We start from the raw sequence: 15963 nt of genomic DNA on the forward strand, positions 1-15963 counted from the left end.
CACAGTTTGTTACTCGGTGCTGGGGAGATCTTGGCCTAACCTTCTTTGCTTTGGTGTTTCTTCCATACTGGTTATTCTGTCTGTCAGGTAAGTGTAGCATGCTGAAATATTTGATGTCGTGGTGACTGTTTGACTAACTCTTACTTTTCCTTTCACAGGGACCTCCGGAACAACCTTATTAGTAGGATAGCCCCAGGTGCCTTTTGGGGACTGTCTTCGCTGAAGAGATTGTGAGTTTTGAATTGCTCAGTTTGTGAGTCTGAACCTTTCCTTCAATAGTTAGCAGTGAATTCCGGCCTGACAGAAGAGGCTCATCTGGGCAGGGCCCTGCCAGCCGAGCGCAGTGAAGTGTTCTATCAGTATGCTTCGGGTGTCTCTCTTGTACTAACCAACTCATCACCATGTCAGCTCTGTAGCCATAACTCCTGTACAGACAGTACTTTTCCTTCAAAGCTTAAAGAGTTGCTTTTATTACTCTGAAAGCTAACCTCTTGCCACAGTTCTCACATTTGGAAAGTGAAGGAACTAAAGCCACATAGACCAGGCCACACAATGTTCTTTGTGAAGACATTTGCTGAGCTCTGGCCACTTTCACACACTCCCACTTCTGTAGAAGAACTCAGGCTCTCGATGCGTGCACAAAGCTGTAGTGGGGGTGAATTGACTTCCCAAGTCCTTGGTCTGGACTTGTATGTAAAAAGACAAACTAAAGACAGAAAATTTGATTTGTTAACACAGATGTGCTGTATACTCTGTGGCCAGAGTTAGGAGTGAATGGCTGTCAGACAAGGACTTAGGACTCTGGCTTACTGAGCCTCTTTAAGAGAGGATGAAAGTGCATTTAGAGGGAAGTAGCAGGATAAAGGAAAAGGACTCTGGGTCTGTGCATAGTAAGGTAAATGAGTTAATGCTAAAGTGCTACCCTGGGCCAAGCTCTCATCATTCCTCCCCGTCACTGATGCTTACATTTCATGATCTTTTCCCCTCTGACTTCTTCCTTCTTTCATCACACATTATCTCTTCCCTGTTTGGGTCACCACTGTCTTCACAGCTGCTTGGGTAGCAGAAAGGTTAATATTGTAACATCTCCATGCCGAGATACAGCCCAAGGAGCTTAACTGTCAGTTAAAGACGGGTTCCTTACAGTGTTTCGAAGGTGCCTCAGAAAACCTTAGGCTTTTGCTTAGTTCCTTATCCTAAATAATGTCTCAAGTACCGCCGTCTAAAAGTTTAATAATCCTGTTCAGTAGCATTTAACTTAATTACTGGTAATTGTGCTAGGCTGTGCCATAGCCTGTTTGCACTGCTTCACGCAGTAAGTGCTCTTCTGGTGTTCCTGCCTTGGAAGGTAATTGCCATTTACAATGTTCTTCCTGCCAGAAAATACATTCTTAATTCCAAACAGCTGACTTGTAATTGAGCTTATGGCATACAGCTTGCAAGCTGAAGGATTCCTACGTGTAGACTCAGTGGGCTGTAAAGATAGCCATTTAGTCAGTGGTTGCTAGATTTTATAGACCCAGACTGGCTTTCTTGCAAGGCTTCAAGTCGTTCATTTCAATGGCCACACAAAGTGTTTTGTCAGTGTCCATGGTTTTGTCTGTACCTATAGATAATTAGAGTCAGGAAGATTAAGTAGCTTTTGAAAGATTAACTACCAGGAGTAGTTGAAACCCAAACCCATTCACTTTCTTCTTGGCTTTATCAACGAATTTAAGCCGATTCTCAATCCAAATGAAACTCATTATCAATACCTAAGTTCCATTTAAGTAGGCATAGCTGTAATGAAATTGTTTCCCAAAGAGTCAATGGTAATTACATCACTGAAAGCTCAGAAGAGAGCTAGGATAATGAATAGTACCAAGGCACACTTGTTCAAGCAACAGCCCACAAGATGATACCTCATTTTCTTAAACAGTAAAACCCAGAAATAAAAGGAAAATCCACTTTAAGAAATCTGACACAATTAAGTGCTTGGCTTTAATATCCTAAGGAGCTCGAGCAATAGGAGCATAAGAGCAAGCTTTGTGGGGCTTAGGGTTACTTGAGCCATAGCAGAAACCAGAGCTAAAGCATTCTGTTCTGCCCAGATAACTTAGGGCGGCTTTTGAAATATGTAAGGGGGAAACTCATTGAGGAGATCCCCAGGTCAAATGCTCTGTTCTTCCAATTTATAGCCAAAACCATGCATTTTTGCTGTGACCAAGTGCAGGGTTTAGAATTGAGAGGCTTTTGTTTGGAAATAGGCACTTTAAGTACCCTCTTCCTTTTTATAGTGTAGCTCAGAGTGTAACAAAGGATGTCTTTCTCCATGACAGAAACCGATGTGGACATTAAAGGAAATAGATAAATATTCTTGAGATTTTAGTTTATATAAATTTCTGATTTTTCTCTGAACATTCCAAGTGAAAATCGAATTGTTCAAAATGTAACAACTGCTAACCAGAGTTAGTCAAGTTCAGTGGGGACAAAGATGCAAGGCGTGCGGTTCAGGGAGATGTTTGAAGTTGCCTTCCTTGTGGTTTTCCTGAAACCTGGGTTAAATGTAACCTTCACTACATCCCTTCCTCCAGGTGGGAGGTAAAATAAGAGAGGAAGATGCAACAATGTACCAGCTAGAATTTCACCACAGGGCAGGCAGGAGTGCTCCACAGGCAAAGGCAGTTGTGTCTTGAGCCTTACTGAGTTGAAGGAGAGAAGTTTATCCTACAGCCTCCATAAGAATACTGTGGAACTTGCGTACCCTTCTGCTCATGTATGCTCCCCTAATATTAAATAGTAAGGATAGTTAATAATTATGCATAAATAGAAAGGAGGGCACTTTATAGATTAATGAGAGGGAAATATTTAGAAGGTAATGTGTGCTAGGAATTGTTAGGGTTGACTGGCAGAATAATTGGGCTGTTATCTAGATGTTGTTGAAAATCAGTTGGCTTGAGAGAAAATGACAGATTTGTAAAAGCTAATTTAGTGCCCCCTTCATTACAGTCAGAAAGTCTGAGTAGGTAAAAGATGGAGTTACAGAAGTCAAATTGTTAATGCAATTGGAGGATTGGGCTGAGTTCTCCAGTCTCCTGCCTTGGATGACTTGCAGGGCATCTCAAGAGTTCTAGCACATAGTAAGATAGAGTAGTCTCGTTTTAGCACTCTAGTTTGATTCTGAATAATTTTGTCGAGCCAGTGGTTGGAGTATAATTAAATAGCGTCTTGTCTCTGTATGCCAGAAGGAAGATAAACCAAGACCATTTGCTGGACTGCCCTTTGTACTTCACGTGAGAGAGGATGCAGAAAAGAAGGGTCTTACTGTTCTTGACTACTGTGTCTATCAGGACTGTATTAATTAAGAGAACTAATTAAAGACACTCCCTTCCCCTTCCCTTAGGGACCTGACAAACAACCGAATAGGTTGTCTGAACGCAGACGTTTTCCGAGGACTCACCAATCTGGTTCGACTGTAAGTACCATTTCTACCCTGTTAAAATGTAGATACTTGAACCAGTAGGTACCCAAGAGGCTCCAAACATCAGTGGCATATTTAATACTCAAGTAGTAACTTACAGAGGCCACAGGGACAGGAAGCTTACAACTGGGTCAGGAGATGTAGTATCCTTAGAATAGAAGATGGGCTGAGAATCCCTCACTAAAGGAGTCTTTCAGACTTGAGGCGATCTCCCATGCACAAGGAGATGCTTTGTATGTGAGACCCAGATTCATTTCTCTTTCACAATCACCCCACAAATCAGAGCCTGGAGATGATCTTACACAATATTTTAAACACTCTGTTGCATGAAACACAAGTTTCATGATATGAAATCTTCCATGCTCTTGTCATGGAGTTCAAATATTTTGGAGCATTTTAGATTTCAGATTTTCAGATTAAGGACTTCTAATACACTATCTCAGCACACCAGTCCTGTGATCTCGCTGGAGGTCACTGTGTACTGATTTTGGTGTTGGTGCTGTGTGGTAGCAGGGCTTGTATCTCAATATAAGAATCCACTGTTACAGCTGTGAGCTGTCCCCCTGCCTCCACCTCATCATTCTCTACTCTCCACAGTTGGCACTGTCATACTGAAGGTTTCAGCCTATATCTTAGAGGAGAGTTTGACCTTTACACAAGCTCCAAGTTTCTGACCTGTGCATTCCTGTGTCCTGTTCTGCCCCCACCTCCCCTTCTTGGAAACTACACATTTATCTGTCCTTGGTGCACAGACTAGATCTTGTGGTGTTTGAATGGTGCTGTCATTTTTTTTCCAGAGAGTTTACATACTACTTTAGTGTTAGAAACCCCAGAGGTGCGCTGACTGTCCTAAACACTCACCACCATCATATATTAAGTACCTATTTTCTATGTTTTTATAATGATAAAATGATAGTGTTGACCATGACAGCACTACGAGTTAATATACTGTTCTTTTTACGTGTGAACCATATTCTCAACTTGTCAAATGTTTAAGTAAGATACTTTTCTATGTATGGATATTCTTCTCTGTACATGCGAATGTGCATGTATAATCTCTCCATATATGTGTACATGTATTTATATATAGAACAAAGGTTAAAGAAACATAAAATGTGGGATACCTGTTTTCTATCCCCCAACCTGCGAGAACTACACCCCCAAAGAAAACACACTGTGCCTTCGTCATTGCCACTCCTGGGCATGTAATGAGGTGTGGAAGATGCTTTAGTCTAAGCATCTTGGAGTAGCGCCTGGCGCATTTCACACCATAGTACTAACACTGTTGAGTTGACGCATACACCTGTTGAGGAGTTTGCACAGTCCAGCGTTTGGGTAGGAGAGGGCAGGAGAGGTTACAGAGTGGCCTTGTATGCCCTGAGCCCTCCCCGCACCAGGGCATATTTTATTGCTTACCTTTTCACTCAGACATGACGGCCATTCTTTCTTCAACTACTTATTTGTTCCTTTTCTGGATGATCCTGAGTGGACATGTGGTCAGGCCTTCTAGCCAGGAAGCCATGAGGAATCTGTTAAGTCTTCCTGATAGGGCAGGAGACTCCTACCTCCCACTACAGCCTTTGCCCAGCACATGGTGAGAGGCGGAGACTGCTACCCTCTGGCCGCATGGGCGTTTGCACAGTCCCTCTGTTTAGAATTCAAGCAGCTTCATGAACTTTTCGTTACGTTCTGTTCTGACCATAAGACATTTGAGATGAGATCAGATAGATAGAGGTGGGGTGGAGCTGAGTAATTTAAGACGTACCTGTTTCTTCTCCTTGTAGAAACCTTTCAGGGAACCTGTTTACTTCACTGTCTCAAGGAACTTTCGATTATCTTGGCTCATTGCGGTCTTTGTAAGTAAGAATTCTTTTTTGTATTTAATTTATATTCAGTTTTGAAAATTAAAAAGACAAGCTAGCTATGTAGCTTAAGAGGTTTTATGAGAAATGTCTTTCAGATTTGCCAAAGTGAGGAACCACCTTCTGGCCTGAAGCCCATGAGATAGATAAACTCAGGAGATGTGTCAGATGAGATGGCCACCTCCTCTCAGTGTGTCCTTCCCTGCTGTGGTCAGAAAGAGCAGACCTGTGGCGTCGGTCCCCAGGACTCCACTGTCAGATCACACGCTTTTGTTGTCTAATTAATGCTAAAAGCCATTTCTGGAACTATTTTATAATTTAAGGGTTTAATTCTGTCCTGTAATTTCTGTTCCACTTTAAATTCTCTGCTTGTTTCTGCTATTCTGAGGAATGTTTATTGAGAAGTCTCTCAGTGGACAATCATGTCCACAGTTTTCTGTACTTCTTTATATTTTTTATATTTATTTTAAATATAAATTTTCTTTATATTTTGTTCCTTCAAACAGAGGCTACAAAGGAGTCATGTTTGAAAATTATTATTTCCAGATAATCATTACTCTGTTTTAACCTATAAATTGCACTGATTCTTATTAGAATCACACCTAGATTGTCTATCACATTCTTATTCTATTTATTATAGTATAATTTGTTTGGTTGAGTCATTTTCCAGGGAGCTCTTTCTTTACCAGATGCCTCTGTTTAGTAGATGCTGCCCCCACCCACCCCATCCCTACTCTTAGTGCTGGTCGTTGCACATTGCCAGGTAAGTGTTCTGTCACCAAGCCACACCCCAGCCTTGCCTTGAGTTCAGATAAGATGGCAAAGGACAACCTTGCCTTTGAGCCTCAGTTGCAGGAATCCGGGAAATAATTTCATCCAAGAAATGGGAGACATTGGCAATGTTTTTACTCATAATAGAGATTCATCAAACCATTCTTACAGTAATATTTTAAACTTTATTATCCTTTTGCTGCATCGTGTCCTTCCTCTCACCTACTTTTCTGACTAAAACTATGAGATGACCCCATGTGCTAACCCACTATGAATTGAAGCTTGCCCATTTCTGCACTTGTGTTGATTTATCTTAAGGCTCACATGCCATAGTGATGACTTAATGCTGATGCTCTGTTCCTCCTCCTAGATATGCCCGCCGTGCTTGCAGGGCAGCCTCCACAGTTAGTTTATTAGCTAGATTTCTCACACTGCGCAACAAAGGGACAGTCATTGGTTAGTGAAAGGAGTGCTCACATTAATGGGCTGATAACCTAATCTTCCTTCCTCCTAGGAATACAAGGCCAACTGTTCTGTTAAATGTAGTCTCGGTTGTTGTTCATAGTGACTTTGAAGTATTCTTTTTTTTTTTTTTTTTTTTTCCGGAGCTGGGGATCGAACAGGGCCTTGCACTTCCTAGGCAAGCGTCCCACCACTGAGCTAAATCCCCAACCCCTGAAGTATTCTTATTCTTACTGTCTGTGTAGTCACCCAGTGTGTAGGAGAAGAGCGTCATAAAATGGTCGCCACCTTAAAAGTTTACAGTCCAGCCAGCTGTCCAGAATATAAATAACACAGAATATAAGTAACACAGATAGGCCTGTACTCCTCTGTGTTGCTATTTCATCGCCAAAGTCAACAATAGAGGTGACAGCATTTGATCTAAGAACATGGCAGTGATGCTGTAAAATTTGGGAAGGCTTCAAGATCATCCCATACAGTAAAAAGTAATGGCTTGCTAGGATGTTAGGACCTGGTCTTCCAAAACAAAACCCCAGCGTTCGGAGATTTGCATAGAAGAGAGGGATAAGAAAGATGTCTGACTGAGTGTTTCGTTTTATTATTTATGTTAGCATTGATAAGAAGCAGTCCCAGGATCCTGTATTGGTGGGATTTGGCATTCTGAAAGACAGGGTATCAGGGAAGGACTGTAAGCAGTTTACGATATACACCTGTGCTTTACAGTAAAAAGGCCCACATTATAACAGAAAGGGACCAGTCCAGAGCCCACAGCTACATCATGCTTTCACAGCCTTCCTAATTGTGTGTTACAGAGAATTTCAGACTGAGTACCTTCTGTGTGACTGTAACATTCTGTGGATGCATCGCTGGGTAAAGGAGAGAAACATCACTGTGCGGGACACCAGATGTGTTTATCCCAAGTCACTGCAGGCCCAGCCGGTCACAGGGGTAAAGCAGGAGCTCTTGACTTGTGGTAAGAGAGAAACCAAACTGAGAAGTGCGTATCCTGTTTTGATATGCTATCATATTTTTCTTGATAGACTCTGAAGTTCTTGTGACAGAATCTCAGCACAACGATTAATCTTGAAGAATTTAGTAATACATGATGTAAACCAGTGGTTAAGGTAGCCAGATTACACAACAGTCTTCCCTTGGCCTCTAGGGTGGCTCTTCTTGATCTGAGCAGGTTGAAAGACACTTTCAGAGACTAGCAGAGTGTCCATGTTTCCTCCAGTAGGCACATGGGAAAGGTGTTGAGAGTAAGTCCATCTCAGAATGCTCACTATTTTTTTGTAGGACTAAGACTCCATAGTAGCCTCTGGGTTTTGCTTATAATTTGTGTTTTGCTGTGTTGGGAATCAAACTCAGCCTTACACAAGGTACACAAGTGTCCTGCCACTAAGTCACACTCCTAGCTTTGTAATGTGACCTTTGAACTCTGGTTCAGCAGTATATGTCAGTTCAAAAAGGATATAGCTAGATTCAAGGATTCTGTATCTTAGAGTTAATTTAAAGGAATTGATCTCTTTGTATATAAACATATGCAGATGTTCATAATTATAGAGGAATAGTTGAATGACATTTGGCATTTCCATTCGATAACATAGCATGCAGTTACTGAAAATCATGAGTTTGGGAAATTTCTGCAGGTGTGAGAGAAATAGCACAATTACTGTGTAAAATGATAAAAATGGACCATAGGGACAAAAAGATACACGTGACAGGCACAAAATAAATGATCTTGTCTTTCTCCCCTTTCTCCTTATTACCAGTAACATTGTTATTTTGCAAGCAAGGTATGGTCTCTGAATGAAAATTAAGACTAAATATGAAACAAAAAGCTCAAAGAGAGCTAGCAAACTGTGTACTTAGTTCATGGTATTCAGGGATTGCTAGGATTGAGAGTTTAATGCTTAACTTCTGCAGCTTTTCCTACTCCTAACCATAGCTTGGGGAAAGGTGAAATAACGTAAGCCCACTTCTTTGCATAAAATAGAGTCCATCCTGTAGCTGTAATGTAACAGCTTCATTCCTGCATGGTTAGCTTGTTAATAACTTCTCACTCCATAAATAACACTGTGATTAATTTGCTTGTATATATTTTTGCATATTTTTGGTTTTGATTTTTATATTCTATTTCTGCCAACAGAATTGTTATGTTAGATAAATGACCTAAAGATTTTAAAGGTTTTTTAATGACCCAGTGGTATTTGTATACTTTTTTTGTACACAAAATATGTGTAAAATCTTTCCCTTCCTGACACAGGAAGGAATTATGTTTTAAACAGTGATTGAAAGAAAGGATCTTACTTTTTAAAAAACTTTTTTCTTTAAATGTTTTAAAATTTCCACTATATACATAATTTTGTAACCAGGAGAAAGCATTTTAATCCAAGGAAATAAGATCATCAAAATGTGTCTTTACATTGCAACAACAGACATTCTCTTCTGTAGCTCTGGTCTGTAGATCTCAGTACTTTGGACTTGGCCTTTCCTTGCTTCCGTTTTTTTGTTGGTGTGTTGTTGGGGCATTTCTGGAAAGGAAGAGTTCTGCATACCAGGGATGAATGTCAGATGCTTTCATTTCCAACCTTGTTATAAACTATGGCCTTTAGTCTGTTTCTGTTATAACAAAATATATAAAGCCAAGTAACATTAGAGATAAGAGAGATTTATTTACTGGTTCACAGTTTTGGATTGGGGCTCAAGATCATGCTTCTGGCTCGTTTTGGCCTCTGATCAAGGCCCTCATGGTAATAGCATCATGCAGATAGGAGTATGTGTGGAAATAGGGGCTGACGTCTCAAGACAGGAAGCCACATGTTAAGACTTGGGCTCTGGCTGCAATACCAACTTCTCTTGGTAGACTTATTCCAGGAGATCTGTTTGTGAGGGCAGCACCTCCCATAACCTAAGCATCCCTTAGGAGATCCGTCCTCTTAAAAGTTTCATCACCTTGTGTGTTGCCACACTGGGCACCAAGTTTCCAGGGCATGACCCTGGGAGGTTGGGAGCCATAGCTGTGAGTGGACTCGAAAGACACACTGGGGCAGCAGTAGAAGGCATGTCTGAGGCGTGTTTGCCCTTCTGCTTTTATCAAGTTCCACAGAATGTCTGTAGTTTCTCAGTGTAGTGCATGACTGGCTTGGGCTTCTGTTCACCTGGTTCTTTGTTTTCGGCCTAGATCCTCCCCTTGAACTGCCGTCCTTCTACATGACTCCATCACACCGCCAGGTCGTGTTTGAAGGAGACAGCCTTCCCTTCCAGTGTATGGCTTCCTATATAGACCAGGACATGCAAGTGCTGTGGTATCAGGATGGGCGCATTGTTGAGACCGATGAGTCTCAAGGGATCTTTGTGGAGAAAAGCATGATTCACAACTGCTCCTTGATTGCAAGGTACGGTGCTCTCGCGTTTGCTGCCCTTTGGACTTGCAGTGTCTAGCCAGAATTTGCCAATTGCTTCTTTTCCCCCCATTTAAAAACGCCCTAGATAGGACATTCCTTTCTCCTGATTATTATTGTCACCCTTTTAAATTAGTTAACTATCTTCTCATCTAGTTTTGGAAGAAAAAGCTGAATATAAAAGGGAAACACTAAAAGTTGAAGTCTTTTTCTTTGAAATTTTAAGAGGAAAATGTAAACTTTTAGTGCTAAACCTAAATGCTAGCCATTTCTGCTACTGAGCTTTTATTTGTCTTTTAGGAATCACTACCCTTTCACTATTTTGTCTTCTGAATAATGCTGTTTTAAGAAACTTTATCTCCCCTTTATATCCCCACCCACTCACTGCTAGTGTAGAAGTGTAACTGAGCTGTCAATCCTGTGGTTGCTTGGTCAGAATGAACTCTATAACGTGTAAAACAGCCAAACACATGTGAGCTCCCCTTTCGGGATGTGGTACTGAGTGTCCTCTTGGTTTCCTCTCTCTTGCCCACTTGCCTGCCTAGAGCGTGCCTTGGATTTTCTCTAAAGCAAAACATCAGCTTCCACATTGCCAAAGCAGGGATGCTGTAAGAAACTTGTGGAGAAAGTAAGGATTCTTGAAACCAAAAGTCAACTGTGGAACTTTGGGGTTGAATTCTCTATTTTACAGGCCTCCCCCCACCCCTGCCAGCATATTTCCACTTAGTGTCTCCCAGTGTTTAGAATTGATGCTTTTGAACCCTTGCTCTCTTAGTCCAATAGCTGAGTTGTCTTAGGGGAGTCAGGACTCCTGACTACTTTTGTTTTGAGTATGGTTTTTTAAAAAAAAGTCTCTAGAATAATAGTGTTGAGTTAAATCACATACTTTATTATAAATGTACAGTGAAGGAAATACTGATAAGGCATTAGATATTGAGCCAACTGTGGCCCACTGAGAACTGGCATTTCTAAGCATTCGTATTGCAGATGACTATATATGCATTTAAATAATATCTTTCATGTTCGTGTTGCTTTTTAGCTTACAGAATGTAAAACATTTAGTCTCATGGAAAATATTTTATGACTTGATTCTTCTGGGTTCTGTTGTATTCGTCTTAGGAGAACTAAATTTTATTTGACTGGGCAGTTCGCTCGGCTAACGCACGTGTAGCTCTGCGTCTCTGGTGCGTGGCAACTGAATGTGTGTGTGTTTAGTGAGCGCCTCACTGGGGTTTACATACAGGACTTCACAATGCTAGGGCTGTGCCCTGCACTGAGCTGTATTCATAGCTCCCGAATGGATGCGCTGTGTAAGATGTCAGGCCTTTCCTTTGCTCTTTCTGCTCCTCTAACTTCTCAGGCTACCACAATTGTGTTTCTGGTGTTAGAGGAACCTTGGGCCACAGCCACTTAAAAACGTCCCAGTGCCATTCGTTCTTCCTATAGCAAATCCTCTTTAGTTTCTGTCCGCTTTTGCTCACTCTTTCCGTATCCCAGTCTCCACATCCCTGCACTTTATTAATATGCTCATTAGGATGGTCTACCGGGGCTTGGCCTCCGCAGCTGAGCTCCTTATTAGAATTGATGTTAATTGTAAGGAGTGATGCATTCACTGTTACACTGTCTTTGCTGTGGTGATAATTACACAGGCATATACATATGTCAAGATGTATCAAGTTATGCACCCTTAAGGAGTTTATTGTATATATAGGCAATAATTGACCCAGTGCTACAACAAAACTTTACAAATAGTAGACTCTTCTATATACAAGAGCTTTGGTTAATTTAAAACTCTAAAGTTGTATGACTAACGTGGATTTACTTTATAAATCTGTTGCAGAAGTCATACTTAAAGTACATTCAATTTTTTACAGCAGCACAAAAAAATTAATTCCAAGAAAAACAACTTGGCCTAACGTTTTTCTTGTTAGAAACACCTGACTGACATGACAGTCTTCCATATGAAGATGGAGCGCCCAGTCCCCAGAGTTCACCCCAGAATACGTAGAGAGAGGAAGCACATGGCTGTTGATGTGGGTGAGGTTGAAGCTTATTGATTCCCGATAGGTCTCCCGATGTCAGTCATCCTTCATCTGTAAGACTCCGTGCTCAAGGTGTTCTTAGAAGATGAAATTCAGGCTGTTTCTTTCTTCTTGAATCTCCTTAAATCCCGAGACCTGCTGCTGGATGATTCCTGAGACTTTTAGTCCAGTGGATGCTTTTAGACATTGAAAACATTGTTAAAAGTTGTCCACAGGAACAGTTGGCCTAGTGTGTGACGAGCCATGGTTACAGAAGGGTGCCACCTATACTGGGGCTCACACAGAATAATCCTCAGAAGCACTGGCATGGGTGAGACACCATGTGACTGCTAGCTACTAGTACAGTGTCCCCATCAAAACATGTCACATCTCTCGATGGCACTATGCTTTGAAATGTGGGACTTTATTTAGTGCGTCGTGGTCAAGTATTGTGTCAGGGTAGTATGGAGGAGGGCGCTGTCCTCTGCCCGAGCAGATTCTGTCAGAGTCTGAGCTGTCAGGATTTGTTAGCAGCCAGCAGGCAGTTACCTCCCAAGCAGAATCATTGCTTATTTAGAAATAGGGTTAATTTTTCTTGTTTTTAATTCTATTTTGTTTTAACTGTATCTTTCAAATGGCTAGGCTAGGAATTTACAAATTACTACACGGGGTATGTAGGGTCTTGCTTCTGAGCTTAGGCTGACCTCCTGGCCTTCTGGCCTCGGCCTTGGCCATGCTGGGATTTTAGGTGTGTACACAACAACTACCTCAGTTTTGAAATATATCTCACTAGTCGGAACTACTTATACATACATGTATACATATACATATATACATACATATATATAGATATAGATATACATATAGATATAGATATAGATATGTAGATGTATGGCCCATAGTAGTAAAGCTCTTGAGCTGGGTTTACAACCTGGATTATATATGGTTTTCATCACCGTAATCTCTCTGTGCTTCATCCTAGCTCATTTTAGCCACATAACATAGAGATCTGTAGAGTTAATGGTTATTGAATAAAGAATTTCCCTTTTAATGTACTTTATCATTAAAGTATTTATTGTAGTTCTTGACTTATTTCTTAACTTTGGGAAACTAATATTCGTTTTCTTTGATGATTCACAGTGTGACAGTGCCTCAGAGCCTCTATTCGGATATTAACCCTCGGTGATTTAGGAGAGCAGACAAATGTGTGTTCACTTCCAGACATAACTTGATAAGTTAATTAAGATGATACATGCTTTATGTCTAATTATTTCTTATCATTTGTGTCTACATAACAACAAAGTACAGTGAATCATATAGAGGAATAGAGGTTAATTGAAGGTTTTGACACTTGCTCTTTAATTAATAGTTTTTAGATTAGGGAATTATGATTTCATTTTGAGAATGAGATTTATTGACCATTATGTAGAGAGATACAGGTCTAAGGGGAAACATAGTTTCACATAGAAACTTCTTTGGGAGTCATTAATTGGTCATTTATTAATCATTCCTGGGATTTACATTTATTCAGAATGTATGTGTGTATTTTTGCATGAATGCCACATTGTACATGTGGAGTTTGGAGGACTTTAAGGCAGGAGTTGATTCTCGCCACATGTCAGTTCTAGGAGTCAAATTAAAGTCACCCTGCCTGGCAAGCACCTTTGCCCACTGACCTCCCCCACCCTCATTTTTATTATAAGTTTTCTCCAGGAAGTATTTCCCATTAAACACTATTTGCTTTCATATGTGTAAGTGCTCTGCCCACACATGTGAGTGTATTATGGTCATCATGTGCATGCAGTACCTTTGACCAGAAGAGGTCAGTAGATGCCCTGAAATGGGAGGTACAGATCCTTTGTGAGCTCCTATGTGGGTTGCTGAGAATTGAGCCTTGTTCTGCTTTAAGAGAAGCAACTGCCCTTAACCACTGAGCCATTTCTCCGCATTGACTTCTTCAGTGCTTTTTTTTTTTTTCAAATCACTTCCTAATTGACCTTTCCTCGTGACTATTTTGTTCAGTCTTTGAAATGGTGCGACTTACAGGAATGTTTGCAGTTCTGCGCTGTGGGTTCTGTGCCTTACTGTGCTTCAGGAATGCCTGTGTGTTACAAAGCATTGCACTCTGTTCCTGCCCCTCTCTTGGCTCTCCATCTTCAGGGTACCAGTTGTTTCTCACCCTCTAAAGTGTTTTCCCCCCCTGTTTTTTGTGCAGTGCCCTGACCATTTCTAACATTCAAGCCGGGTCTACTGGAAATTGGGGCTGTCATATTCAGACCAAACGTGGGAATAATACAAGAACTGTTGATATTGTGGTATTAGAAAGCTCTGCCCAATACTGTCCACCGGAGAGGGTTGTGAACAACAAAGGTGATTTCAGGTTGGTGACATGGAAAATACTAGAAAGACTATTTTCCTAAAGCTTTGTATTTTCAAAGACACATAATTGGTCTTTCAACTTCAGTAACAAAACTGTGTGTGTGTGTGTGTGTGTGTGTGTGTGTATGTGCGTGCGCGTGTGTGTGTATGTGTGTGTGTGTATATGTGCGTGCGCGCGCGTGTGTGTGTCCATATACACACAAATGGATACTCATATATAGGTATATGTCTAAGGAATATTCTTTGCAGTGATAATTTTAGAATTATTTATGGAAAAAAAGGATACTTGAACTTTTTTTTTTTTTTTTTTTGCTAACTATTAAGGACCCTGTGGAAGGATAATTATTTTGGGGGAAAAAAGTCCTTATAAAACTTTCCTGCATGCATGCAGTGTATCTTGGTCCCGTCCGCTCTTGCTCTCTCCCTTCACCTTATTGGATGGCTTGTTACAAGTGTCACAGGCTCCTGTACTCAGGAGACAGCTCCTGACAGGTTGATGAGGCTGTCGTATTTGTTTCCCAATACCCCGAAAGGGGCATGCACCCGGATGGCCTCAAACTCACAGGCATCCACCTGCCGGGATCAGTGCGGGGACTAAAGGTGTGCGCCGCCACCATCACCCAGGTGTTTGGTCTTAAGCCATTTAGTCATATAACTCATCATCAGGGGAGACACAGACCTACCTTTCTGCCCCCATTCAATAATTATTACAAGTGAGTGAGGAGGAATTTAAGAAGGAACGTGGTAGGTTCCGGGCCATTGGAAACGCTGCAGAAGCAGTTGAGACCCGATCGGAAGGTTTCGGGCCTGTAGCGTTGACGGCTTTCCCTGAGGCTTGCTTTCTTCCTGTGAGAGTTGTTACTCATCTTTCCAGATAAATTACCCTATCCTAGTGTTTAGAGGTTTTTAATAATGAGTTTTTAGTGTAAGCAAAAGAAATAACATTGCTTCTTAAAATCTATATTTAATACTAAGTTTGCATTGTTTCTGGTGGGTGGGGGGCTATTGTTACCTCTTGGCTGTAGCTCCAATAGTTTCAGAGTAAGAAGGGCTTGTTAGTGTTAGTGCTCATCTTTCCAATCTGTGGAATACTGCAGTGGTTAGGTCTTTCGATCACTATATTCTACATTTCTGTTTTTTCTGCCTTCCTAAGGTGTGTGTTTGTGTGTGTGTGTGTGTGTGTGTGTAATTCGTCATTCATCATTGCCACTGTGACTTTCATGTACATTGAACATGATGCTTACACCGAGTACTTCAGAACATAATGTGCAGCATTTGTTAATTTTGTGACATTCAACATCTTTTATGAGGTAATAATAATGCTTTCCACTTAGGTTGGGTTTTTGTCTCTGTTCGGTTTGGAGTGTTTTATGTGTTTAATTGATTGCAGTGGATCACTTATCTTCTGACGCTCCGTAAGGTGTTGCAGTATGAAAAGCACTGCCGCGTTAGTGGTGTTTGGGTTGGTGTGGCTTGGTTTGTTTACGTAGGTTTTGATTATGGTTTCTGTTTTGGTATGACTGCCTCAGCAGCCCCACTGCCATGCATCAGTTATAGGTTGTATTAAGTATGTACAACCTCATTTTTTGATTTTAGAGAAATAG

General features: G+C 41.1%; 1 protein-coding gene across 1 annotated transcript in view; it reads left to right on the forward strand.

The window, feature by feature from the left end:
- Window positions 1–15963, forward strand: part of Adgra3 (adhesion G protein-coupled receptor A3) — a 93784-nt gene that overhangs the window by 38428 nt on the left and 39393 nt on the right. Inside the window, exons 3-8 of the mRNA XM_032916124.1 lie at window positions 159–230; window positions 3383–3454; window positions 5245–5316; window positions 7368–7528; window positions 9740–9953; window positions 14196–14360. Coding sequence (XP_032772015.1) covers window positions 159–230; window positions 3383–3454; window positions 5245–5316; window positions 7368–7528; window positions 9740–9953; window positions 14196–14360 — 756 coding nt within the window. The remainder of the gene's footprint in view (window positions 1–158; window positions 231–3382; window positions 3455–5244; window positions 5317–7367; window positions 7529–9739; window positions 9954–14195; window positions 14361–15963) is intronic.

This window comes from Rattus rattus, chromosome 11 (genome assembly GCF_011064425.1).
Source record: "Rattus rattus isolate New Zealand chromosome 11, Rrattus_CSIRO_v1, whole genome shotgun sequence".
Classification (NCBI taxonomy): Eukaryota; Metazoa; Chordata; class Mammalia; order Rodentia; family Muridae; genus Rattus; species Rattus rattus.